Source organism: Phyllostomus discolor, chromosome 6 (assembly GCF_004126475.2).
Source record: "Phyllostomus discolor isolate MPI-MPIP mPhyDis1 chromosome 6, mPhyDis1.pri.v3, whole genome shotgun sequence".
Lineage (NCBI taxonomy): Eukaryota > Metazoa > Chordata > Mammalia > Chiroptera > Phyllostomidae > Phyllostomus > Phyllostomus discolor.
Genome location: NC_040908.2, coordinates 83,977,865 through 84,003,391, shown reverse-complemented (window position 1 = coordinate 84,003,391; position 25,527 = coordinate 83,977,865). Strand labels below are relative to the sequence as shown.

General features: G+C 38.8%; 1 protein-coding gene across 1 annotated transcript in view; it reads left to right on the top strand.

The window, feature by feature from the left end:
- Positions 1-25,527, top strand: part of HTR3B (5-hydroxytryptamine receptor 3B) — a 44,191-nt gene that overhangs the window by 13,090 nt on the left and 5,574 nt on the right. The window contains exons 3-6 of the mRNA XM_036029979.1: positions 17,946-17,990; positions 18,321-18,430; positions 18,861-19,030; positions 19,587-19,744. Of these exons, the coding sequence (XP_035885872.1) occupies positions 17,946-17,990; positions 18,321-18,430; positions 18,861-19,030; positions 19,587-19,744 (483 nt within the window). The remainder of the gene's footprint in view (positions 1-17,945; positions 17,991-18,320; positions 18,431-18,860; positions 19,031-19,586; positions 19,745-25,527) is intronic.

The window sequence follows — 25,527 nt, the reverse complement described above, 5'->3', positions numbered from 1 at the left end:
TGGATCCAAAGAGGAACACACAAAGGCACATCATCATTAAGTTACCCAAGATTAAAGATAAAAAAAAATCTTAAAAACAGCTAGAGGGAAGGAGACAGTTGCCTACAAAGGAGTATCCATAAGACTATCAGCTGATTTCTCAAAAGAAACCTTGCAGGCAAGAAGGGACGGGGAAAAAAGTATTTGAAGTCATGAAAGGCAAGGACCTCTATCCAAGATTACTCTGTCCAGCAAAGCTATCATTTAGAATGCAAGGGCAGATAAAGTGCTGCCCAGATAAGGTAAAATTAAAGGAGTTCATCATCACCAAGCCCTTATTATATGAAATGCTAAAGGGATTTATCTAAGAAATTGAAGAAGATCAAAAACTATGAACAGTGAAACTCATAACTGTCAACAACTGAACCTAAAAAACAAAAACTAAAAACTAAGTGAACAACTAGAACAGAAATAGAACCAGAGAAATGGAGATCACATGGAGGGTTTTCAGTGGGGAGGGGGAGGGGAAGAATGGAGGGAGAAAAGTACAGGGATTAAGACGCATAATTGGTAGGCATAAAATAGACAGGGAGAGGCCAAAAATTGTATAGGAAACAGATAATTTAAAGAACTTATGTGTACAGCCCATGGACATGAACTAAGGCTGGGGAATGCTAGAGGGTTGGAGGGTTCAGGGTGGAGGGGGAATAAAGGAGGAAAAATTGGGACAATTGTAATAGCATAATAAAAAAAATGTACCTTAAAAATAAATAAATAAATAAATGCATTTTTTTAACCCCCCCCCCCCCTAAAAAAATGGATTTGCCTTTTGATCCAGCCATCCCACTCCTGGAATATACCCAAAGGAACCCAAAATACTAATTCAAAAGAACATAAGGTTGCCTATATTCATTGCAGCATTATTTACAATCACCAAGATATGGAAGCTTCCCAAATGTCCATCAGTAGATGAGTGGATAAAATAACTATGGGACAATTACACAATGGAATACTACTCTGCCATAAAAAGGAAGAAAAGTTTACCCTTTGTGACAGTATGGATGGACCTGAAGAAAATTATGCTAAGTGAAATAAGCCAGTCAGAGAAAGACAAATACCATAAGATTTCACTCACATGTGGAATCTAATGAACAAACTGAACTAACAAGCAGAACAGAGACAGACTCATAGATGGAGAACAGATGACAGCTCTTGGGGGAGGGGGGTTAGAGGGTGGAGCGATTGAGCAAAAAGGAAAAAGGACTCATGGGTATGGACAAAAGTGTGGTGATTTCTTGGGGGAGAGCAGTATAAAGGAACTAAATGGTAATGAAAAAAATACAATAAGGATTAAATAAAAGTAAATAACTAACTAACCAAATAAATAAATAAGTAAATAAATAAATAAAGATCTGGTTGTGATGATCTCCTTTGGTTTTCTTTATTGTAAGCTCTTTATCTGCCCTTGCATTCTAAATGATACCTTTTTTGAATAGAGCAATCTTGGCTATAGGTACCTACTTTGTGACTGAATATTTCTTTCCAATCCATTCTAGCCTGGAAAGTTTCTTTTCAGAAATCAGCTCATGTTCTTATGGTAACTCCTCTGTAGGTAACTAACTTCTTTTCTCTTGCTGCTTTTAAGATTTTCTTTTTATTTTAACCTTTGGCATTTTAATTGTGATGTGTTGTGGTGTGGGCCTCTTCGTACCATCCTGTTTGGGACTCTGTGCTTACTCAACTTGCATGTCTATTTCCTTCACCAAATTAGGGAAGTTTTCTTTCATTATTTTTTCAAATAGATTTCCAATTTCTTGCTCTTTCTCTTCTCCTTCTGGAATGCCTATGATGCTAGTGTTGCACCTCTTGAAGTTGTCCCAGAAGCTGCTATACTATCCTCATTTTTTGTATTCTTTTTATTCTTATTGTTCTGCATGGTTGGTTTTTTGCTTCCTTATATTCTAAATCCTTGATTTGTTTCTTGGCTTCATTCACTCTACTGTTGTTTCCCTATAAACTGTTCTTTATTTCAATTACTGTATCCTTCATTGCTGACTGGATCTTTTTTATACTGCTGAGGTCCTTACTAAATTCCTTGAGCACCCTGATAACCCATGTTTTGAACTCTGTATCTGACAGATTGCTTATCTCCATTTCATGTAGCCCTTTTTTCTGGAGTTTTGATCTGTGCTTTCACTTCGGCCATGTTTCTTTGTCTCTTCATTTTGATAGCCTCCCTGTATTTGTTTCTATGTATTAGGTAGAGCTACTTTGACTCTGTGTCTTGGTAGTGTGGCCTAATGTAGCATGTGTCCCGTAGGGCCCAGTGGTACAGATTTCTCTATAACCCAAGCTAGGTACACAATGTGGACCCTTTGTGTGGGCTGAGCACACCCTCCTCTTGTAGTTGAGCCTTGGTTGCTTTTGGCAGATCAATGGGAGGGATTTACCCAGGCCAATCAGCTGTGAGAGGATTGGCTGTTACCACCAACCACCAACCAACCAACCTCCAACCACTATGGAGGATCAGCGGTGCAGTGGCAGAGTAGTGGTGCTCTGACATGGTCTTTAGCCATACACTGGGTGTGCTGGCCCTGGGATTTCCCAGGTGATGCAGGCCAAGGTCAGCTCCCACCTGTGTTTTGTGCAGGGCTAACCTGCCTGAGCTATAAAGCAATCTGAGATGACTGCTACTTGTGCTGGGCTTGGAGATTCACTGAAGAAGCCAAGCTGTGAATCTAGGCTGGCTGCTGCTAATTCCAGGCCTGGGGCTCACTGAGACCAGCTGCTGCTTGTTTGGTAGAATTTAGGAAGTTGTGAAGCATGAGACAAGACCATCCATTCATAAGGAAAAGCAGCTTCAGTGGGCCTGTAAGTTGGGTTGGGCAGAGTGTTTGGGTATCTCCAAGGTGGGTCAAACTGTGTTAGCCAGGTTGATGGAATGTCAGATATGGCACCAGCTGGCCAGATCTGTGGGGGTTGGGTTTAGCAAAGGGACAATGACCTTTACCCACCTTGATGGCAGGCACTTCAGTTCCTCCCTGTATGCCACTGGTGCCTTACAGGTGCTGCCACAGTTTTGAGGCTCAGAGGGAGTGAATCTGAGTAGGTGAGTTCATGTGTGGGTTCTTTAAGAACAACTTGGGACTCTAGAAGATTCTTCCACTGACTCAATTCCTGCTGCTTTTTGCAGGCAGAACTTGTGAGGAATTATCTTCCTGGTACTGGAACCCTGGGCTGGGGGCCCTGGTGTGGGGCTGGGACTCCTGGCTCCCAAGATATCCCTCCCAAATTTTTATCCACCACACATGGGTATGGGGCTCACCCATTCCTGTCTGTGCACCTCCTACCAGTCTGGATGGGTGTGGTTTCTTTAATCCCATAGTTGTCAGATTTTCAATCAACTTAATTTTTGATGGTTCTGAGTGATAGCTATTCTATATTTTAGTTGTAATTTTGATATGGTTGTGTGATGAGGTGAGCCATGTCTGCTTACACCACCATCTTGACCAGAAGTCCTCAAGACTTTTATGATTTCACCTATAAGTGGAACCTAATCAATAAAACAAACAAGTAAGGAAAATATAACCAGAGACATTGAATAAAGAAACTAACAGTAACCAGAGGGGAGGCGGGAGGGGCAATGGGGAAAAAGGGGAAGGGTTGTCAAAGAACATATATAAAGGATACATGGACAAAGCCAAAGAGGGGCAGGAATGAAGATGGGAGGTGGTGATGAGTGGAGTGGGGGAGGAGTCATGGGGGGGAAATGGAGACAACTGTACTTGAACAACAATAAAAAATGTGAAAAAATAAAGAAAATGGGCTATTTTATAAATGGAACCATTCAGTACGAAGCTTTTGGGATAGAGTATTTTTCATTTAGTAAAATTCCCTTCTTGTTCCTCAAAGCTGTTGTGTATATAAATAGTTCATTCCTTTTTGTTGCAGAGCAGTAGTCCAGGGTATTGGTTTTTAAACCAGACAATCTATGCATTTTAATTTAAATCTTTTGTCCATTTACCAATACCATCTTGTTATTTATTTCCTAGTTGTTCCATTTGTTTTGCATTCTTCTTTTCCTCTTATACTACCCTATTTCAGGTAAATTGAATTTTTTTAACATTTAATTTTAGTTCTTCTAATGTCTTTTAACATCTTTCTTTATATTTTTTCAATGATGTTTTAGGGATTTCCCTATCTATTGTTCAATTAATGTACTTAGAATTCACATTATTACACTTCACATAAATGTATGAATCTTACAGCAACAAAATTCCATTTACCTGCTTCTCATCCTTTGTACTACTTTTGTCCTCAATTTTACATGTATATACCTAATATATCCTGCAAAACAATGTGATTATTTTAATGTACTTAAATTAAATTAAGTTAAAATAACAATAATTCCTCTCTAATTTATTTTAATGTATGTGTTTTTCTTCCTTTTTTAATTTTATTTTTCAATTACAGTTTACATTTAATATTATTTTGTACTAGTTTTAATTGTAACAGCACTTGAATCAAGTGTAACTTGAATCATGTGGTGCCAGTGGTTAGACAATCACATACTCTACAGAGGTTCCCCCAATATTTCCAGCATCCACCTGACATCATACTTAGTTATTACAATATTAATAATTCCCTGTGCAATACTTTACGTTGTCATGACTATTCCATCTCCACCAGTTCATACTTCTTAATCCCTTCACCTTTTTCATCCAGTCCCCCAACACTCCCCCTCTCCTCAGGCAACCATCAATCTGTTCTTTGTATCTGTGAATCTGTTTTTCTTTTGTTTGTTCATCTATTTTGCTCCTTAGATTCCACATGTAAGTGAAATCATGTGGCATTTGTCTTTCTTTGTCTGGCTCATTTCATTTAGCATAATACCCTCTAGATCCATCCATTCGTCTATTGACAGGCACTTGGGTTGCTTCCATATCTTGGCTATTGTAAATAATGCTGCAATGAACATAAGAGTTCATATATTCTTTCAAATTAGTCTTCTGGGTTTCTTCATGTATATTCTGAGAAGTGGGATTGCTGAGTCATAAAGCAGTTCCATTTTTAATTTTTTGAGAAACCAATGGAGGTGTCTTTCTATGTTAATATCTTATAGCTGTGCTATGAATCATAGACTCTGATTTTCTGATTAAGAATTAGGCACTGAGTACTTCTGGCCAAGATGGAGGCATAGGTAGACATGTTTTGCCCCCTCACACAACCATGGTAAGGGTTACAACTAACCTCAAACAAAATACAACCAGATCTGCCAGAAAATCAAACTGTATTGGAGTCCTACAACCAAGGATTTAAAGAAGAAATATTCATTCAGACAAGTAGGATGGAGAGAGATAGGGAACCAGGGTGGAGAGGACATTGTGTGGTAGCAGAACAGGTGATTCCACATTCATGTATGGTGGATAAAATCAGGAGGAACACTTGGAGAGCAAGCCATCCCAGCCCCAGTCCAGAGCACTTGCAACCCAGGGCTCCAGCACTGGGAAAATAAAATCTCATAACTTCTGGCTGTAAAAACCAGTGGGGATTGGGGCAATGGAAGAAATTGCCAGTCTCTCAGAAGAGTTCATTTAAAGGAACTGTACAGCCCTAGGATATATGCAAACCCACCCACTCTGGGATTCAGCACCAGGGCAGCAGCTAGAAGAGTGCTGGTTGCATACCAGAAGTGGTGTAAGTGACTGGAAACAGGACAAGAGCCTAGGGAGTAGCATTGTTCTCTCTCCGACCCCTCCCCCACATACAGTGCCACAAAGCACCAAAGTGGGTTGTCCCACCCTGGCAAATACCTAAGGCTTCACCCCTTACAATGTAACAGGTGGGCCAAGTTGGAGTCAAAGAAGCTATTTCTAATACACAGAAACAAACACCAGGAGGACTGCCAAACACCAGAAGACAAAGAAATATGGCCCAAATGAAAAAACAGATAAAAACTCCAGAAAAGAACTAAGAAATGAGGAGATATTACTAGAATACATGAGACATATTATATTGTTGGATATGGCAAACTTTCCTTGAGAAATCTGCAAACATCTTATATCCCATTCCTCTCTTTTAATCTCTTTCTGCTGTCTTAACGTGTCTTGTTGTCTACATGTGCTCAATACTCCATTGCAATGGAACCCCTTGTTGTTTTCCTTCTTGTATGTCATTCATTCTGCCCTTTCCTCCACTGAATATCTTCGTTCTCATTCTCCATCTACAAAATATTATAATCCTTTAAATCCCAGCTCCTAGTATAATTTTCCTCAATTTTCCAAGCTGACAGTGATGTCACCTTTCTTTAAATCCACTGAAGTCTATATATTTCTCAATGCATGTAATTATTTGTTAAAATGTCATGTACCCTAATTTATTAATAAGCTACTTGAGGGAAGAACTTTATTACTCACATTTCTCCCAATATGTAACACAGTATCTCTTACTTCAAAGATATTTGTCTAACAAACTAATTAGTTAATTAAAATATGTAACTACAAATTATAGGATTGTCTTTATGAGTGATTCAGTCTAATATGCTTTGTGAAAGTAATACATTCAGGTGAGCCAAACCTAAAGTTCATTCCTAAAGGCCAGTGTTGAAAGTCTTGATCAAATCACTCATGGACTCTGCTCAGACAAGGACACTCCCAATGTGAATAAATAACTTGTTGGATGCATTTGCCAGCAGCTTGTGTTAGCGACTTTTGTTTGGAGTGAAGAGCTTCCAGTCCAGCTTTCATCACTGCACCTCACTTCCAGTATAATGTTTTGCCTCTTGTTTTGTTTATACGAAAGACTACAGTCTTGTCTTAGAATTTCTGGGTATTATGAGTACCTTAGGGAAATCTGATTATAGAGATAATCTACTCAACAGTGAAAAGTTTCAATTTGTTCCTATTGAATTTTGTCAATTTGGAATCCTAGATACCTTTGTATTCCAGTACATTGACTAGAGCCTCCCAGCCAGACATTGAGGCATCTGTTTCTATAGTTTTCAGAAATGGGAGAGATAAACAAGAATGTGGGGGAATTATCTGTATATTTGCTAACCACCAATTTAGATCTAAATAGACTCCCTCTGTTAGGAAGACTAATGAATTCCAATTCTCTGAAATATCCTTTGCTTTTAACAAGCAAGATGGAAGGTATCTAAAGAAAAAACCAGGGAGAGAGAGAGATACACAGAGAGAAAAGCTGTGAATAATGCCACTAGAGAACCAATTATGTTCGCCAGCTGGCATTGAGAAACTTGCTTCCTTTGACAAGAAAAAAAAATTTCAGTTTTAGCCTCAAACTCCTTCTTGATGTTGTGTTCTTTAGGGCTGAATAACGAATCCTCCCAGACACCCCCATAAGATGTTAGAAAAGAAATTCTTAACATTATTATCACATATAATATGACAAAGCAATGGGTAAGAAGAGAAAAATGAGCTACAGCTTCAACATGGCACTTAGTAAGAACCAGCTGGTAACAACCCAGAGGTCATTTTCCAATCTTTCTCTTTTTTAAAATTATTTTATTGTTTTAATAATTTCACTGAGATTTACCTCTATTTTGTTATTCTTTAAGGGTTATAAAATAAATAAGAATAAATATATTGAAAAAGGAAAAAATCAACTGAATAAAAATGAAGTGAAAATAAAGCATTATGACAAAAGAGACCTTCTCCCAGCCACATGACTGAGTCAACAAGATACATTCCTGAACTGGCATGGCAATGATAAGGAAACTGGTCAAGGCATTTCATAGATGTAGAAGTATGTTTGTTGTGAAAAAGTAATTAACATCTATATTTCCTGGTAACATAAATTGCAACTGGACTTTTTTTTTTCTTATTTGTGGGAAACTCTCATTGACTGCAGCTAACTGAACTAAGGCTTTTGTGCTTTTGTGGGAGGCATGACTTATTTCAGAATCTCTCAGCTGCTAACTTAGAAGTAAGCTGTGTCACCTAGCCTGGCGCTCTCAGTAGAGGCCTTTTTCCACAGATAAACCCCTGCATTGCTGATTTTGGTTGGGCATCCCCTCTGATCCTCCTCCAAACTGCTCCTTGTAGAAATGCTTGTGAATTCAGTCTTTTCACTTTGTATACTACTTTAAAAACTGCCTTTCCCAAGCATTCATTTGAAGTCCACAAAAATCTGTAACACAAGTTCACTCAGACTAGCCCCTGTTGAGCCACTGACACTCCATAACTGTTTACAATCCTTTTTTTTAATTTTTTTAAATGTATATTTTATAGATTATGTTATTACAGTTATCTCAGTTTTTCCCCGTTTGTCACCCTCTACCCAGTACCCCCATTCCCTTCCACAGTCCTCCCCTGGTTCATGTCTATGGATTGTACATATAAGTTCTTTGGCTTCTCGATTTCCTATGCTATTCTTAACCTCCCCCTGTGTATTTTGTACCTACCATTTATGCTTCTTATTCCTTATACTTTTCCCCCCTTTCTCCCCCTTTTCAGTGATCTCCATTTCTCTGATTCTGTTCCTGTTGTTTGCTTATTCAGTTGTTTGTTTTTTTAGATTCAGTTGTTGGTAGTTGTGAGTTTGTTGTCATTTTAGTGTTCATGGTTTTGATCTTCTTTATCTTAGATAAGTCTCTTTAACATTTCAGATAAGAAGGGCTTGGTGATAATGAATTCCTTTAGCTTAACCTTGTCTGGGAAGTCTTTTATCTGCCCTTCAATTCTAAATGGACCCTCTTTGGGTCCAACTTGTTTGGAAATCTCTGAGCTCCCTGTACTTGTATGTCTATTTCCTTTGCCAAATTGGGGAAATTTTCTTTAATTATTTTTTTAAATAAGTTTTCAATTTCTTGCTCTTTCTTTTCTCTTTCTGGCACTCCTATGATTCAGATATTGGTATGTTTAAACTTGTCCCAGAGGTTCCTAAGCGTCTTATAAATTTTTTTGAATTCTTATTTCTTCTTTCTGCTCTGGGTGAATATTTACTTCTTCCGTTTGTTACAAATCATTGATTTGAGTCCCAGCTTCCTTCCCTTCACTGTTGGTTGCCTATGTATTTTTTTAAATTTCACTTTGCATAGCTTTCACTTCTTCCTTTATTTTGCTGTCATGCTCAATCATTTCTCTGAGCATCTTGATTACCAGTGTTTCAAACTCTGCATCTGCTAGGTTGGCCATCTCTTCATCATTTAGTTCTTTTTCTGGAGTTTTGATCTGTTCTTTCATTTGAGCCATATTTCTCTTTCTCCTCAATTTGTCAGTGCACTTGCTACATTATAAAGGGCAGAGCCTTAGGTATTCACCAGGGTGGGGCAACCCACTGCATGGCATTGTGTCACTGTATGTAGGCGGGCGGTCAGAGATGGAATCATGCCTCTTGCTTGGCTCTCACCCCACATTCAGTCAGTTCCCCTACTTCCCACAAGTGACTGGCACCCTTCCAGCTGTTGTCTTGTTGATGATTTCCCCAGTGAGTGGGCTTGTGTATGTTCTAGGACCTCGTGGGCTCCTCAGACTCTCCTGAGAGACCAGCAGTTTCTTTCACCACTGCAGTTCCCACAGATTTTTACAGCCAGAGGTTATAAGGTTGTTGTTGTTTTTTTTTTCCCTCCCGTGCTAGAACCCTGAGTTGTGTGGTCTGTCCTGGGGCTGGAAATTCTTGCTCCCCAGTTTCCCCTCCCAGTTTCTATCTGTACATGAATGTGGGACCACCCATTCTGCTGGCCATCATTCTGCATGTTGTCTCCTCCCTGGTTGCCCATCTCTGCCCCTCCTACCATCTAGATGAATATTTCTTCTTTAACTCCTTGGTTGTAAGACTTCCATACAATTCAGTTTTCTGGCACATCTTGTTGATTTTTGTTTTTGGATTTGTTGTTACTTTCTTATGGTTGTGCAAGGGGCAAAGCATCCTATCAATACCTCCAACTTAGCCAGAAGTCCCCTTATTCTTTCTCAAGAAATCTGAAATGCTTATTGATTCATAACTTGCTTTCTTGATCACAAAAAGAGGGAATTTTAATCTAAAAAGTTTATTGTTATTCTTTTAAATGATGTTATCCTATGTGTATCTGTGTACTGCACAATTCCAGGTGAACCATCCAAATGGACTAAATACCAATAGTATCTCTTTATCCTCCACCCAACCTGGATTAAAGAGAGGGGAATCTTGACCTTATGTACAAAAATGATAAATTTTTGATGTGGTTGGATAATTGACTGGATAATTAATTTAACATACTTGTTCTGGAAAAAAATGGAGTTGTGATTTGCTTTCATACCATCAACTCCCCAAACTATATTATTTTGTTAAATGTATAGTTAAATTTAACAAAATCATATAGTTTGATATTATTTTTGATATTGACTTTGTGAAATTATATAGCTTGATACTGTACTAAATATCACAGATACAAAAGTTAGCTAAATGACTCCTTAGCTCTGAACCTAAGTCACCAAGGCACATGTTTTACTTATTCTATTTCACATGTCTTCATCTTGAATCTTCCATTTCTTTTTTTCCTCTTCCAAAGATGTAATTTTTATACATGGAAAGGAATGGAAAATGAGTTTAAGGTGATGTCATTAACTGTTTGTGTTAGCCTTCTTACTTACAAATTCCTTGGAAATGTCTTAAAAAGGAGTTCCTTTGTCTTTATTAATATAATTTAAAATTAACAGCTTTACAATTTAGGGGGTTTTAGTGTATTTAGAGTTGCATAACCATCACCACTAATTTCAGAATATTATATCACTTCAGAAAGAATGGATATACCATTAGCAGTCACACCCCATGTCCCACCCCTACCAGCCATAGGCAAACACTAACCTATTTTCTGTCTATATAGCTTTTCCGGTTGTAAACATCTCATTTAGATTTGCCTATATTAGACATTCATATAAATGGAATCATACAATCAACAGTCTTTTGTGACTGACTTTTTTACTTATCATGTCTTTTTTTTTACTTTAAATCACTTTTTTCAATTACAGTTGACATACAACACTCTATTAGTTTCAGGTGTACAACTCAATGATTAGACATTATATAACTTACTAAGTTATCACCTTGATAAGTCTAGTACCCATCTGGCACCTTGCAGAGTTATTATATTACTGATTATATTACCTATGCTGTACTTTACCCCCCCATGACTATTCTGTAACTACCAATTTAATTTTTAAAAAGATTTTATTTACCCTTAGACAGAGGGGAAGAGAAAGAGGAAGAGAAACATCAATGTGTGATTGCCTCTCACATGCCCCCTACTGGGTACCTTGGCCCACAACCCAGACATGCACCCTGACTGGGAATTGAACCTGCAATGCTTTGGTTTACAAGCCAGTGCTTAGTCCACTGAGCCACACCAGCCAGGGCCCAATTTCATTTTTAAGCATTTTTAAAAACCCTCACCTGAGAATATGTTTATTGATTTTAGAGGGAGAGGAACGGGGTGTGTGTGTATGGAGAGAGAGAGAGAGAGATGTAAGAGAGAAACATTGATTGGTTGCCTCCCATCCTCCCATACTTGCCTAAGCCTGCAACCTAGGTATGTGCCCTGACTGGAAATCAAACTCACAACCTTTTGTGTATAGGATGATGCTCCACCCAGTAAGCCACCCAGACAGGACATGTAACTACCAATTTGTACTTCTTAATCCTTTCATGTTTTCCACCCATGCCCCCTTCTATTTTAAGATTCTTTAATATTTCTTGTAATACTGGGTTGGTAGTGATGAACTCCGTTAGCTTTCTCTTCTCTGGGAAACTCTTTACCTGTCCTTTAATTCTAAATGATAGTTTTGCTGGGTAGAGTAATCTCAGTTGTAGGTCCTTGCTTTTCATCACTTTGAATATTTATTTCTAATCCCTCTGGGCTGCAAAGTTTCTGTTGAGGAATCAGTTGACAGTCTTATGGGAGCTCTCTTGTAGATAGTTAACTGCTTTTCTCTTGCTGCTTTGAAGAGTCTCTCTTTGTCTTTTTTTTTCTCTTTGTCTTTAACTTTGACGTTTTAATTATGATGTGTCTTGCTGTGGGTCTCTTTGGGTTTATGTTGTTTGAGACTTTTTGTACTTCCTGGATGTGTATGTCTGTTTTCTTCACTAGGTCAAGGCAGTTTTTGTCATTATTTTTTCACATAGGTTTTCAATTCTTTGCTCTCTCTCCTCCTGTCACCCCTATAATGCAAATGTTGGTATACTTGAAGTTATCCCAGAGGCTCCTAATACTATCTTCATTTTTTAAAATTGTTTTTTTTTCTATTCTGATTGGGTGGTTTTCGCTTTTTCATCTTCCAAATCTCTCATTTGGTCCTCTGCTTCATCTGCTCCACTGTTGATTCCTTGTCTTACTTTCAGTTAAAGTACTCTTCATTTTTGACTGGTTCTTTTTTTTAATGTTTTCTAGTTCTGTTTTTATGTTCCTATCTTTTGTTAATGTTCTCCCATCTACTCTTCCTCTAAATTCATTGAGAATCCTTATAACCAGTGTTTTAAACTCTGCATCTAGAAGACTTCTTGTTTCCATTTTGTTAGTTTTTTTTTTCTTTGAGGGGGCGGGGGGATTTTGTTCTGTTCTTTTATTTGGGATATGTTTCTTTGTCTCCCTATTTTGCCAGCCTCCCTGTGTTGATGTCTATGTATTAGGTAGAGCTACTACATCTCCCAGGCTTGATAGAGTGGCTTTATGTAGTAGGTGTTCTGTTGGGTCCCATAGCAGAGCCTCCCCAGTCACTTAACCTGGGCACTCTAGGTGCACCCCCTGTGTAGGTTGTACACTCTTCTGTTGTAGTTAAGCCTTGATTGCTGTCAGGAGGGATTTACCCCCAGGCTGATCAGCTATAAGGAATGGCTGCGACCACTGTGGAGTTTCAGCTATGCAGGAACCCACCCACAGAGCAGGACTTACTTCAGCAAGTCTCTGGTGCCGACTGAGTTCACCTCTTGAGTGTGTCATTTGTGGAGGTGGTTCTGGAGCCTCCCAGGCAGTGCATGCCATGGTCAACCACCACCTGTGTCCTGCCCAGGGCCACTCCTGAGCTACAAAGCAATGGATGCTACTTCTGCTGGGCTTGGAGGTGCCTTGGCAAGGTCAAGCTATGAACCAAAGCCAGCTGCTGCTAGTGCTGGGCCTAGTGTCACTTAGCAAGAAGAACACAATTTAGTTCATAACGGTGATGTTGAACATCTTTTCATGTGCTTGTTAGCTATTTGTATAGTCACACACTGCATAGCAATGTTTTGGTCAATGACAAAATGCATTTGTGGTAGTGATCCTATAAGATTATAATGGGTGCTGAAAGTCTTCTACCACCTAGTAACATCATAGCACAACTCATGTGTTTGAGGTGATGCAGATGTAAATAAACCTACTGCACTGAATCCTATAAAAATATAGCACATACAATTATGTACAGTACATGATACTTAATGACAACAAACAACTATGTTGTTGGTTTAGGTATTTACAATGTATACTTTTTATCATTATTTTAGAGTATCATTATTATTTCTACTTATAAAAAAGTTTGCTGTTAAGCAGCATTCTATGATACGCTGGCAGCAGCCTTATACATCTTGTGTTTACTGCATTTCTTGAATGTACAATATTATTTTCTCTCGTGCTTGATTTGATCACTTGTTATTTTGCATAGTAACATGTTATATGGGCTTGTAGCCTAGAAGCAATAGGCTGTACCATAAGCCTAGGTATGCAGTAGTCTATACCATCTATGTTTGTGTAAGTGTACTCTATGTTTGCACAATAATAAAATCACTTAATGAATGCCTTCCTCAGAGACCATATCAAATTGTTAAGTGGTGCATGAGTATATCTCCTTAGGAGAAATGTCTATTCAGTCCTTTGTCCATTTTTTCTGCATAGGATTTTCTCATAGAGAAATTGAATTTTGTCCTTATATTTAAAAAGAAATCAACTGGAGTTGTGTACATAAAGCACGTAACCTTCAAAGCCTTAGTAGATGTTCTTCTGAGTGTTTTATTTTAAATACTATGATTTTCTTAAGAAATACAAAATTTCAGATTATTTTTACTACAATTCTTTTGGTTCAAATATAATTATCATTTGGAAAGCTAATGCTGTATAGTAAGTGGCTGCTTATAATCAGTAAGACTTACAATGCTTTTCAATGCTTTTAAACCTTCATTTATGATTGAAAACAAGTTGTTCATTTGTTTTCTTTTAAAAATATGTTAAAATTTAATTCAACTATAAAAAAATACAGTTTACCCATTTCTCACACTCCCCATTTTTTGCAACCACCAATCTCTTTGATCTATGAGCTTGGATTTTTTTAATCCTCATCTGAGGACATGCTTATTGATTTTAAAGAGAGGGAGAGAGAGAGGGAGAGAAACATCAATGTGAGGGAGAAACATCAATCATGCCTCTCCTACATGCTCCACCTGGGGACAAACCCACAACCTAGGTATGTGCCCTGACTGGGATTAAAACCTGCGACCTTTCTGTTTACATGATGATGCTCCAGCCAACTGAGCCACACCAGCCAGGGCTGAGCTTAGATATTTTTGTTGTTGGTGTTGTTGTTAAAGGTTTTATTTATTTATTTTTAGAGAGAGGGGAAAGAAGAAAGAGAGAGAAGGTGACGAACATTGATGTGAGAGAGGAACATCGATCGGTTGCTTTTCATACACACCCCGACCAGGGACCAAACCCACAACCCAGGCATGTGCCCTGATGGGGGACTGAAGTGGTGACCTTTTGCTTTGTGGTACGATGCCCAACCAAGTGAACTGAGTCACATTGGTCAGGGTGTGATTTCATTCTTTTTATGACTGAATAATATTCCATGGTATATGTATACCACAAATCTTTTATCCATTCATCCATCAATGAACACTTAACTGTTTCCATACCTTGGCTGTTGTACATAATGCTGCAATAAACATGGGGGTAAATATATCTTTTTGAATTAGTGTTTTCATTTTATTTTAATAATTACCCAGAAGTGAAATTGCTGGATCATATATAGTTCAATTTTTAATTTTTTGAGGAACCTCCATACTGTTTTGCATAGTGGCTGCCCCAATTTACAGTCTCATCATCAGTGCACAACAGTTTCCTTTTTTCCACGTCCTTGACAACACTTGTTATTTCCTGTCTGTTGGTAATAGATGTTCAAACAGTATGAAGTAATATTTCATTGTGGTCTTGATTTGCATTTCCCTGACAATTAATAATGTTCAGCATCTTTTCATGTACCTATGTGTGTCTTCTTAGGAAAAATGTCTATTCACACCTACTGCCCATTTTAATTAGATTTATTGTTATTGAGTTGTATGAATTCTCCATGTATTTTGGATATTTGCCCCTTATCAATTATATGATTTCTAATTATATTTTCCCATTCAGTAGTTTGCCTTTTCATTTTGTTAATGTTTTCCTCTGCTGTGCAGAAGGTTTTTAGTTTCATGTAATTCCACTTATTTATTCTTGTTTTTGTTGTCTTTGCTTTTGGTGTCAGATTGAAAAAAATCGTCATCAAGAACTATGTCAAGGAGCTTACCAACTATGTTTTCCTTTTTGTTTCATTTTATTTATTCATTTATTTATAAAGATTTTATTTATTTATTTTTAGAGAGAGGGTAAAGAAGGGAGAAAAAGAGAGAGAGAAACATCAATGTGTGGTTGCTTCTCACACAACCCCTACTAGGGACCTGGCCCAAAACCTAGGCATGTGCCCTGACTGGGAATCAAACCCGTGACCCTTTGGATCACAGGTTGGCATTCAGTCCACTGAGTCACACCAGAGAGGGCCTGACTATGTTGTCTTATAGGAGTTTTATGGTTTCAGGTTTAATATTCTTTAATCCATTTTGAGATCATTTTTGTGACTGGTGTAGGATAGTGGCCCAGTGTCATTCTTTTGTATGTGGCTGTCCAATTTTCCCAACACTATTTATTAAAGAAACTATCCTTTCCCCACTGTATATTCTTGGCTCCTTTGTTGTAAATTAATTGATCATATATGTATGGGTTTATTTCTGGGCTTTATATTCTGTTTCATTGATCTATGTTTCTGTTTTTATGCCAATGCCATACTGCTTTGATTGCCATAGCTTTGTAATGTAGTTTGAAATCAGGGAGCATGATCCCTCCAGCTTTATTTTTCTTTCTCAGAATTGCTTTGGCACTTTGTCCATTTTTAATTTGAGTTCTTTGTTTTTTTGTTGTTGAGTTATGAGTTATTCATATATTCTAGATACAAATCCTGTACCAGATAAATGCTTTGCAGATATGTTCTCCCATTCTGTGAGCTGTCTTTTCACTTCTTGATGATGTACTTTACAACACAAATTTTTTAAATTTTGATAAAGTGCCATTTATTTTTTCTTTTGTTGCTTGTTCTGGTGTCATATCTAAGAAGCCATTGCCTAATTCCGAGTCATGTAGATTTACTTCTGTATTTTGTTTATAAGTTTTATAGTTTTAGCTCTCACACTTGGATTTATGATTCCTTTACAGTTAATTTTTATATAAAATTTCTCTTTTAATTCCATCCTAAAACATAGTCATTTTAGAATGTTCTTTGCTAGATTAGAGATAAAAAATTAGTAAGGAGTTTTTTAGGGTTGTTTGGGGGGGCCTTTTAAAAAATCACTGACTCTTTGCAGACATGGGAAATCACATCTATTTACATAATCAAAAATATACCTCATTTACAGATGCTCATTTAGTCTGTTTTGTAAGAAGAGAAATCCAAACATAAGGTAACTTAGGAATGGCTGCCAATAGCAGCTGAGATAACACTTCATTCAAAGAGTATGAATAATATCTTGATTATAAATAAAACCTTGGTCTCATCCTTTAGTCCAGAATTGGCTATGGCTGCATATCATTTTTTAGTTTGATTAATGGCAGAGTAACTAATTAGAGTGGGAAAGAGATTAGCAAATCACTCAAGATGTCAAGTGCAGCCATTGTGTCATAGATAATATAGTAAATCTCATAGTGACAAGTGTGTGTAATAAACAGGAGCTGAAAATACTCAGATCTTGAAAAGTCAAGATAATCCAGAATTATAGCCTAACCTTCAATAGAATCTGCACACAGGTTTTTAAAATCAGTGTCATTTATTTATTTATTTATTTATTGGTGACTATTATTTTTTATTATATTCTCACACTGCTATTTAACATTTTTCTCTAAAGAGACACATTGTTTTTTAAATTTTATTTTTTGATTACAGTTGGCATTCAGTAAGATTCTGTATTAGTTTCAGGGGTATAGTATAGTGGCTAGACAATTATGTACTTTACAAAGGGGTCCCCTCAACATTTCCAATACCCACCACACATAATTATTACAATATTATCAGCTATATTCTCTATGCTGTACTTTACATCCCCGTGACTAATTTTTTGTTTTTGTTTTTTTTATTTTAATTGCTGTTCAGGTACAGTTTTCTGTCTTTTACTCCCATCCCAGCCCACCCCCCCAATGCTCCCCACCTCCTTCCCATTTCCACTCTCCCTTAGTTTTTGCCCATGTGTCCTTTATACTTGTTCCTGTAAACCCTTCCTCTTTTCCCCTGAAATTCCCTCCCCTCTCCCCTCTGGTCACTGTCAGCCTGTTCTCTATTTCAGTGTCTTTGGTTATATTTTGCTTGCTTGTTTGTTTTGTTGATTAGGTTCCACTTATAAGTGAGATCAAATGGTATTTATCTTTCACCGCCTGGCTTATTTCACTTAGCATAATGCTTTCCAGTTCCATCCATGCTGTTGCAAAGGGTAGGAGCTCTTTCTTTCTTTCTGCTGCATAGAATTCCATTGTCTAAATATACCATAGTTTTTTGACCCATTCATTTACTGATGGCACCTAGGTTGTTTATTTAGATTGGATTTTCTTCCTGTGAGTTAGCATATCATTGAATTGGTCTTTGATTTACTGACGTGATAATATTTGGTATGTATTTTGTTTTGCAAAAAAAACTCTTTTTGTTTTGCAGGATGTACAGAACCAAAAATTAAAGACAAATGTATGGTACCGTGAGGTAAATGATTCTTTCCTTCCATGCATGCTGTACTCCTGATCTTGATGTGTTGAACATTATTATTATTCTAGGGAATAGATATTATTATCTTAATGTTTACAGTTCCTTAGGTCTGTAGCAAACCCAATTTATTTGAATCCATGTAAGTGTATGGCTATTGTTTATGGTTGGGGTTACTCTCCTTAAGAGTTGGATGAGAAGTCCTCTATCCTAGTGGATAGTACCAACAGGCTGATCAGTTGGATAATTTATCCAAATGTCTCCTCAATTCTTTGGTTAGGTTGATATTGCTTCTTTTTGATAAGTTGACTTTTTGGCTACTCCTTACAGGTTTGGGATGATGAGTTTTTATCATGGAACTCCAGCATGTTTGATGATATTAGAGAGATCTCCCTACCTCTAAGTGCCATTTGGGCCCCTGATATCATCATTAATGAATTGTAAGTGTTTTGGGTATATTTATTTGGGATTTAGACTGCTTAGAATATTCAGGCCAGTTTTTGCTTACTTTCATTCATTGTTGCTATTTTTTGTTTCTCAACTTGAAGAAGAACATATTGTTGGGATATTCAGGCTAAAAGTACCATGAGTTAATTATTAATGCTTGAGGTGACTTATGGATTGTTTGTCTCATAATAGTGGTGTTAATAGTAGAAATAATAGTAACTCTATGTAATAGTAGAGTTAATTTATGAGGTTGTCATAACTGAACCCATCTTTGCAAGGGTGAATTATCTTGGAAAAGTGATTTTGTCTACACTTCTGGGCTAGTCCTGGGTGTCATGGTCATTACCATCTTGTAATCCATTGTGTGTATTGAAACAACTAAAGCTCTCCCTGTAACAACAAGGTCTCTTTTGTTTCTTATAGTGTGGACATTGAAAGATTACCTGACCTCCCATATGTTTATGTGAACTCATCTGGCACCATTAAGAACTCTAAGTCCATCCAAGTGGTCTCTGCATGCAGTTTAGAGACATATGCTTTTCCATTTGATATCCAGAATTGCAGCCTAACCTTCAATAGCATTCTGCACACAGGTAAACTATGAGAGGTACCGTCTTCTAGAGGGAACATAGCTGTACTGGGTTGTTGGCACACATACATGTAATTACATTATACCATCCCTCATGTTTATTTTATTCTTGTATATAATTGACTTTTTCAAAACCTGAATACCTTCTTGCAGTTATTTGGCTCCTCGTGTAATTTAGACTAAGGGCAGTTTGTGCCCAGATGTATAGCCCAATTGCTGCTGTTGCTTTGGGAATACAATTTTAGGCTTCCACTGCCATTGAGAATGTTATAGAAGTCACAGGAGCAGCTCCATTTATGAATTCATGCAGTCTATGAATAGTGGGACCCAAATGCTAGATTCATAGTTTTTTTTTTCATGGCTAGAAAGGTTTACCTGTAATTCTTTGAATTACTGGTAAGTGTGGTTTACCCACACTTCTACCCGTAATTCAAAATGGTTATGTTGAATGCCCCTGTCATCTCAATAAGACTGTACATGCAGAGGCAGGAATAAAATGAAGGATTTGGTGTTGGTGCCTCCCTCTCTAAGGAGAAGTCAACTGTTTCTATTGTTTTTAGTGGAAGATGTAGACCTGGCCTTCCTGAGGAGCAGAGAAGACATTAAGCATGACAAAAAAGCATTTTTGAATGACAGTGAGTGGGAACTTCTTTCTGTGTCCTCAACATACAACATCCTGCAGAGCAGCGCTGGAGATTTTGCACAGATTCAGTTTCATGTAGGTCCTTCTGCTTCCTCTCCATGTTGCCCACTTCTCTGCAATCTTTGGCCCTCTGTACTGGGCAGAGGAATCTCTGCTCTGTTGCATATTCTCATTCATTATCATTCAAGAACAGCTGATTCAGATGACTCTGGACATCCATTTGCCCTCTGGCATTTCAGAGGCCAGAGGTTCAGACACAGATCCCAGAATCCTGCTGTAGATACTCCACACGTGAATAGAAAGAGAATGGTTTTCAGACACTAGAGACATGAACCACCCACCAGAACAGGAACCCTCAGCCTTTTAGCATATACTAACACCCTTGCTTCCAATTGCTATGGAGAGAAAAACATACAACAACAATACAAAATTGGGAGAGTGGTTCTTTAACATTATTGTCCTGTTTTTAATTGAGTAAATTAATAATTAATTCCAGATGTAGATGCATAAAATTGCCATATTATTAACTGGAATATCTTGAGGGATTAGTTAACAAATCACCTGCAGGGTCCTCAGAGACCATTGGTGGTTTTCAGATCAGAGAGAACAACTGCCTTAAAAACATGTGATGAAAACCCAAAATGCTTAGATGTGCCACCCAGAATGCTCCTGGGGTGGGGGGGACAGGAGGTACAGGGGAGTGGAGCCTATTGCTTTGCACTTCATAGACAGCCATTGTTCCTTCCCTGGCCCTCCTGGCAAACTATCCTGACAGGTGGGCTACATGCAGCCAATGGACTCACATCAATAGTATTCAGCTCTACTTTTTTGCATAGAGTCAGCTAGTGGTAGTAGTTTCAGGGGGTGGCAGGAGGGGATATCCTTTAGGCCAGGTAATGGATTCGATTGAAAAATAGCCTAGAGCAAGGGACATAAAGGAAAGAATAAACAAATGGGACCTCATCAAAATTAAAAGCTTCTGCACAGCTAAAGAAAACAGTATCAAAATTAAAAGAGAGCCAACTGTATGGGAAAACATATTTGCCAATGATACCTCAGACAAGGGTTTAATCTCCAAAATATATAAAGAACTTACACGACTGCACTCTAAGAAGACAAGCAATCCAATTAAAAAATGGGCAAAGGACTTGAACAGACACTTCTCCAAGGAGGACATACAGAAAATCCAAAGACACATGAAACGATGTTCAATATCGCTAGCTATCAGAGAGATGCAAATTAAAACCACAATGAGATACCACTTCACACCAGACAGAATGGCCACCATAAACAAAGCAACAAACAACAAGTGTTGGAAAGGTTGTGGAGAAAAGGGGACCCTAGTGCACTGCTGGTGAGACTGCAGACTGGTACAACCACTATGGAAAGCAGTATGGAACTTCCTCAGAAAACTAAAAATGGGTCTGCCTTTTGACCCTGCAATTCCACTGCTGGGACTCTATCCTAAGAACACTAAAATGCCAATACAAAAGAACCTGTGCATCCCAATGTTCATAGCAGCACAATTTACAATAGCTAGATGCTGGAAGCAACCAAGATGCCCATCAGTAAATGAATGGATCAAAAAACTATGGTACATTTACACAATGGAATTCTAAGCAGCAGAAAGAAAGAAGGAGCTCCTACCCTTTGCAACAGCGTGGATGGAGCTGGAAAACATTATGCTTAGCGAAACAAGCCAGGCAGTGAAAGACAAATACCATATGATCTCACCTTTAACAGGAACCTAAATAACAAAATAAAGAAACAAGCAAAATATAACCAAAGACACTGAAATAGAGGACAGGCTGACGGTGACCAGAGGAGAGAGAAGAGGGAATTTAAGGGGACAGTGGGAAGGGTTCACAGGAACAAACTTAAAGGACACATGGTCATAAACTAAGGGGAGGGTGGTAATGGGAGGGAAGTGGGGAAGGTGGGAGCGGGGACTGGATTGGGAGTAAAAAGGAGAAAACTGTATTTGAACAATGATTAAAATAAAAAAAAAGAAAAATAGAGACAACAGACAGATCAGGATTGTATATGAGATGAATTATCCTGGAAATAAACCTTTTGTATAACAAGGAAAATTCAGAGTAGACTTAGGTGCTACAGTTACAATGGATAATTATGTGCTAAGGGATAGTGGTGATGAAATAAGCTGTTATTGAGGATATGGATGCCCCTCCAGTGGTTAAAAGGTATTGTATGCAGTTTTCAAGGAAATCTCATGTTAAATTGGAGCCTCTTAGAAAGCACTGTGGTTTGAACCTGGCTAATGTATAACCCTGGGTACTAGCTAATCACAACTCATACCTTCCCAGTGGTTCAGTTTGGGTTCTTGCCTATTCTGTTTGGTTTTTAGCAAAGCTTGTATTGTGGCTTGTTTGTCCACTTTTTTTAGTGAGGGAAAGGGAGGGGAAAAACCAAAGCTTTTTTAATTTCAATGAGTTTCTTGGCTGAGAGTAAACACCTCATTAATTTTAAAGATATCAGCCCACAAACATTATTAATGCAGTCCAAATAATGGAGAGCATTAAAGGGAAATGTGAGGGAGTAGCACGTGCAAGGTGGAACACAGTCACCTACCAAGCACTCTGGAGAATGCTGCACACTCCATTACCTACACTGCGCAGACAGAGATGAGCAAAAGCAAGAGATGGGACAAGTAAACACACACACTTTCTACACGGGTCAGCCATTACTTGTAGGTACATGTCACCCTTCACCCTAAATATTAATTTGTCTTCTCAACAGTGGTAAAGATTTTCTACGTACTATGATGAACAAAGGTGTAAAAGATTGCTTAAGGAAGGAGAGGCCTCCCTGGATGTCAGCAGCCATGGTCCTGACACCCTGTTCTCTATACTGCCATGCTGCTTCTCCATTCAGTGTTTACATTGAAGTGTACTGTAATGGAGGTGGGCAGACTTATGACTGCATGTTCTCAGAGCTCTTCCCTGGGTCCCTTTGCCCTGGGGGCTAAGGTGGGTTATCTAGCAGAGTTGGCTTCTACCCTGGCCCTCTGGAAGACAAGAGGGAATGAGTAGAGTCATGGGTCATTTTTGGTAAGGCAGGGAGCCAGACTCATGAGCTTAAAGGAGATTTGGTGACTATCCCAATTTTTTGTCTCCCTAGACCTCCCCCAGCCTCCCTGCCTTCCCATTCCTGCTATGTGCTCTGTGGCTGGACTCATGTTCTCCTCCTCTGTACCAGACATCCTGCTCTGAATTAAGCAACTGAGGCACCCATGTCCTTCAGCAGCCCTTGGCCAATGATGTGAAATTCAGAGCCCAGTTCCAATCAAACATTGGGTCTCCTAGGGTCCTGATAGGAAAGAGTCATCTCCCTCTTAATTCAATCACCTGCTGTATCCCAGTCCAGGCTGCCCAGCAGGGTGTTGGGGACAGGTGGGGCAGGCAGGAGGTACAATGATCTATTCTAAATACATCATCACCCTGGGTCTGATGTTCACTGTTGCCATTGAAATGAAATCCAATGTTCCAGATGCCTTGCTAGTTCCAGCCGATGTACAATCATACCTGCCAGCAACAGGACAAGTCTTGTTTCTTAGCGCACACTGCTGAAACTTTGGAGTTGGGCTGCATCCCACGAGGGTCCCAGAGCACAGGCACTTCCTCATGCGAGGATGTCTGTGTGTAGCCGGGCACCCGATCCAGCAGCCACAAGAGGGGAGGTTTTCTCCAACACACTATTGGAGGAAACACACTACTAGTTCTCAGAAACAGCAGGGTGAACATTTAGTTTCTGTATGGCAATATATTTTTTTAATAATGAGGGTAGAAGTGGGAGGAGTTAGGAATAAAATTTAGGAACTCATCTTGGATAGAAAGAGTAAACAGCTGTAGGAACTAAAGTCCAACCACAGATCTTCACACTGAGTAAAGTGTCTGTTCAGGCAGGAGTTGGGGGTCCACAGGGCACTTTTAGGAAAATACAGAGGGGCATTTGGAAAAGGAAGGTTCCTCATTTATCTTGTTTTTCTGACTTAATTTTTTTTTAAGTTTAGTGTAGAGTTGTCTTGTTGAGATATCTATTGAATGCAGTTCATAAACTTGATAGATCCTTCTGAACACTGGCAGTTCAGGAGAGGGAGGGAGGGAGGGGGAGAGAGGTGAGGGGGGAGAGAGAGAGAGAGGGAGAGAGAGGGAATGGGAATGACTTCAGAGCCCTGGAAATCATTCCAGGGTCACTCAAGTAATCCTAGAATCATGGACTCTGCTAATTCAGTCAAGCCATGATCCAGATTTAAGAAACTCTTACTCTGGTGGAAGGATCTTACTTAAATGCCAGCAACTTTCCCATTCTTTCCGAATTAGTAATGTTGGGAGGGGCTTGGGAGAAGAGGAAAATGGGCTTCTGTATGAAGCGTGAGCCTGGGCGTCAAAATTCCAACTATGTCATAAAGACGGTCATGCAAAATTGAGTACTGGTGGGGTCTACCATCAAGGAGGCAATTAGAAGCTAACCTTGGGGCCTATTCCATCTCCAAGGAGCTCTCCACACACACATTCTGAATTAGATTGATCTCTTTCATTAACAACAATAGGCTCCAAATACCTTTGTGTACTTATTATTACCTGGCTTTAATGGATAATGAAATTGTGGCATAATATTGCTAACACCTGAAGGGTGTCTAATGGAGAACACAGACTGAAACTAAAGTGCTTTTTCTTCCCTTTCTGTGAAATTTAAAGGCACCAGCTCCTTTAGTCCATTAGAAATGCTGGGCTTTAGATAGGGGCAGTCTGCAGAGAGCAAGCAGTGTGTCACTGAGCTGGTAACATACCTTCCCCACAGAATAAGTAGAGGTTGTTGCCCCTGGTGTAACCTGCAGAGCGGTAGCCCTCAGAGGGGGCTAACTTCAGTCAGAGAACCCCCATTTGGGCTAATTCCAAGATCCCACCCCATTGAATTCAAAATAGCATTATTAATAGAGTACAATGTAACTCAACAAATAACTTTTGAACTCTTATTTGTGCCAGGCTCCATGATAAGACCCAAGGACACAAACACAAATAAAAGAAGGCTCCTGATACCTATCACAGACCCCAAAATCTTCCCAAGGAGATATAATAACAATAACCACAAAATTGAGCATTTACTCTATGTGAGGAACCATTTTAAGAGTTTATACATGTGGTCCTCACATCTCTATGAGATAGGTGCTCTAAGTATCCGCATTTTAATGAATGGATTAATTGGGATTCCGAGAAGTTAAGTAATTTACCCAAGGTTATAGGGTTACTAGTGGAGCCACGACTAAGACCCAGGCAATCTAACTCGAGAAACTCTGTGCCTAATTCTATATGATGATGACACAACTAAACATAATGCAATATATTCCAGTCCATTCTGTGTTATCTGTTCACCATGTGTTATGGGGCAAGCCACCTGTATTAGTTTCCTAGAGCTGCCATAACAAAGTACCACAAGCTGTGTGACTTTAAACAACAGAAATGAATTCTCTCACAGTTCTGGAGGCTAGAAGCCTGAAGTCAAGGGGTTGCTTCCTTCTGAGCACTCCAAGGGAGAATCTGTTCCATGCCTCTTGCCCAGCTTTTGGTGGTTGCCAGCAGTCTTTGGGGGATAGACACATCACTCCAGTCTCTGCCTCATCTTAACATGGCCTTCTCCTTTGTGTGTCTCTTCTTCTTAAAAGGACACTGTAGTCATATTGGATGAAGGATACATCTTCTCCAGTGAGACCTCATCTTAACTAATCACCATTTCCAAATAAGGTCAAATTATGAACTTTCAGGAAGGACATGAATTCCTGGGCTCATTATTCAACCTATTACTCTCTGGCTCCTGAAAGTTCATGTCTGTCCCACATG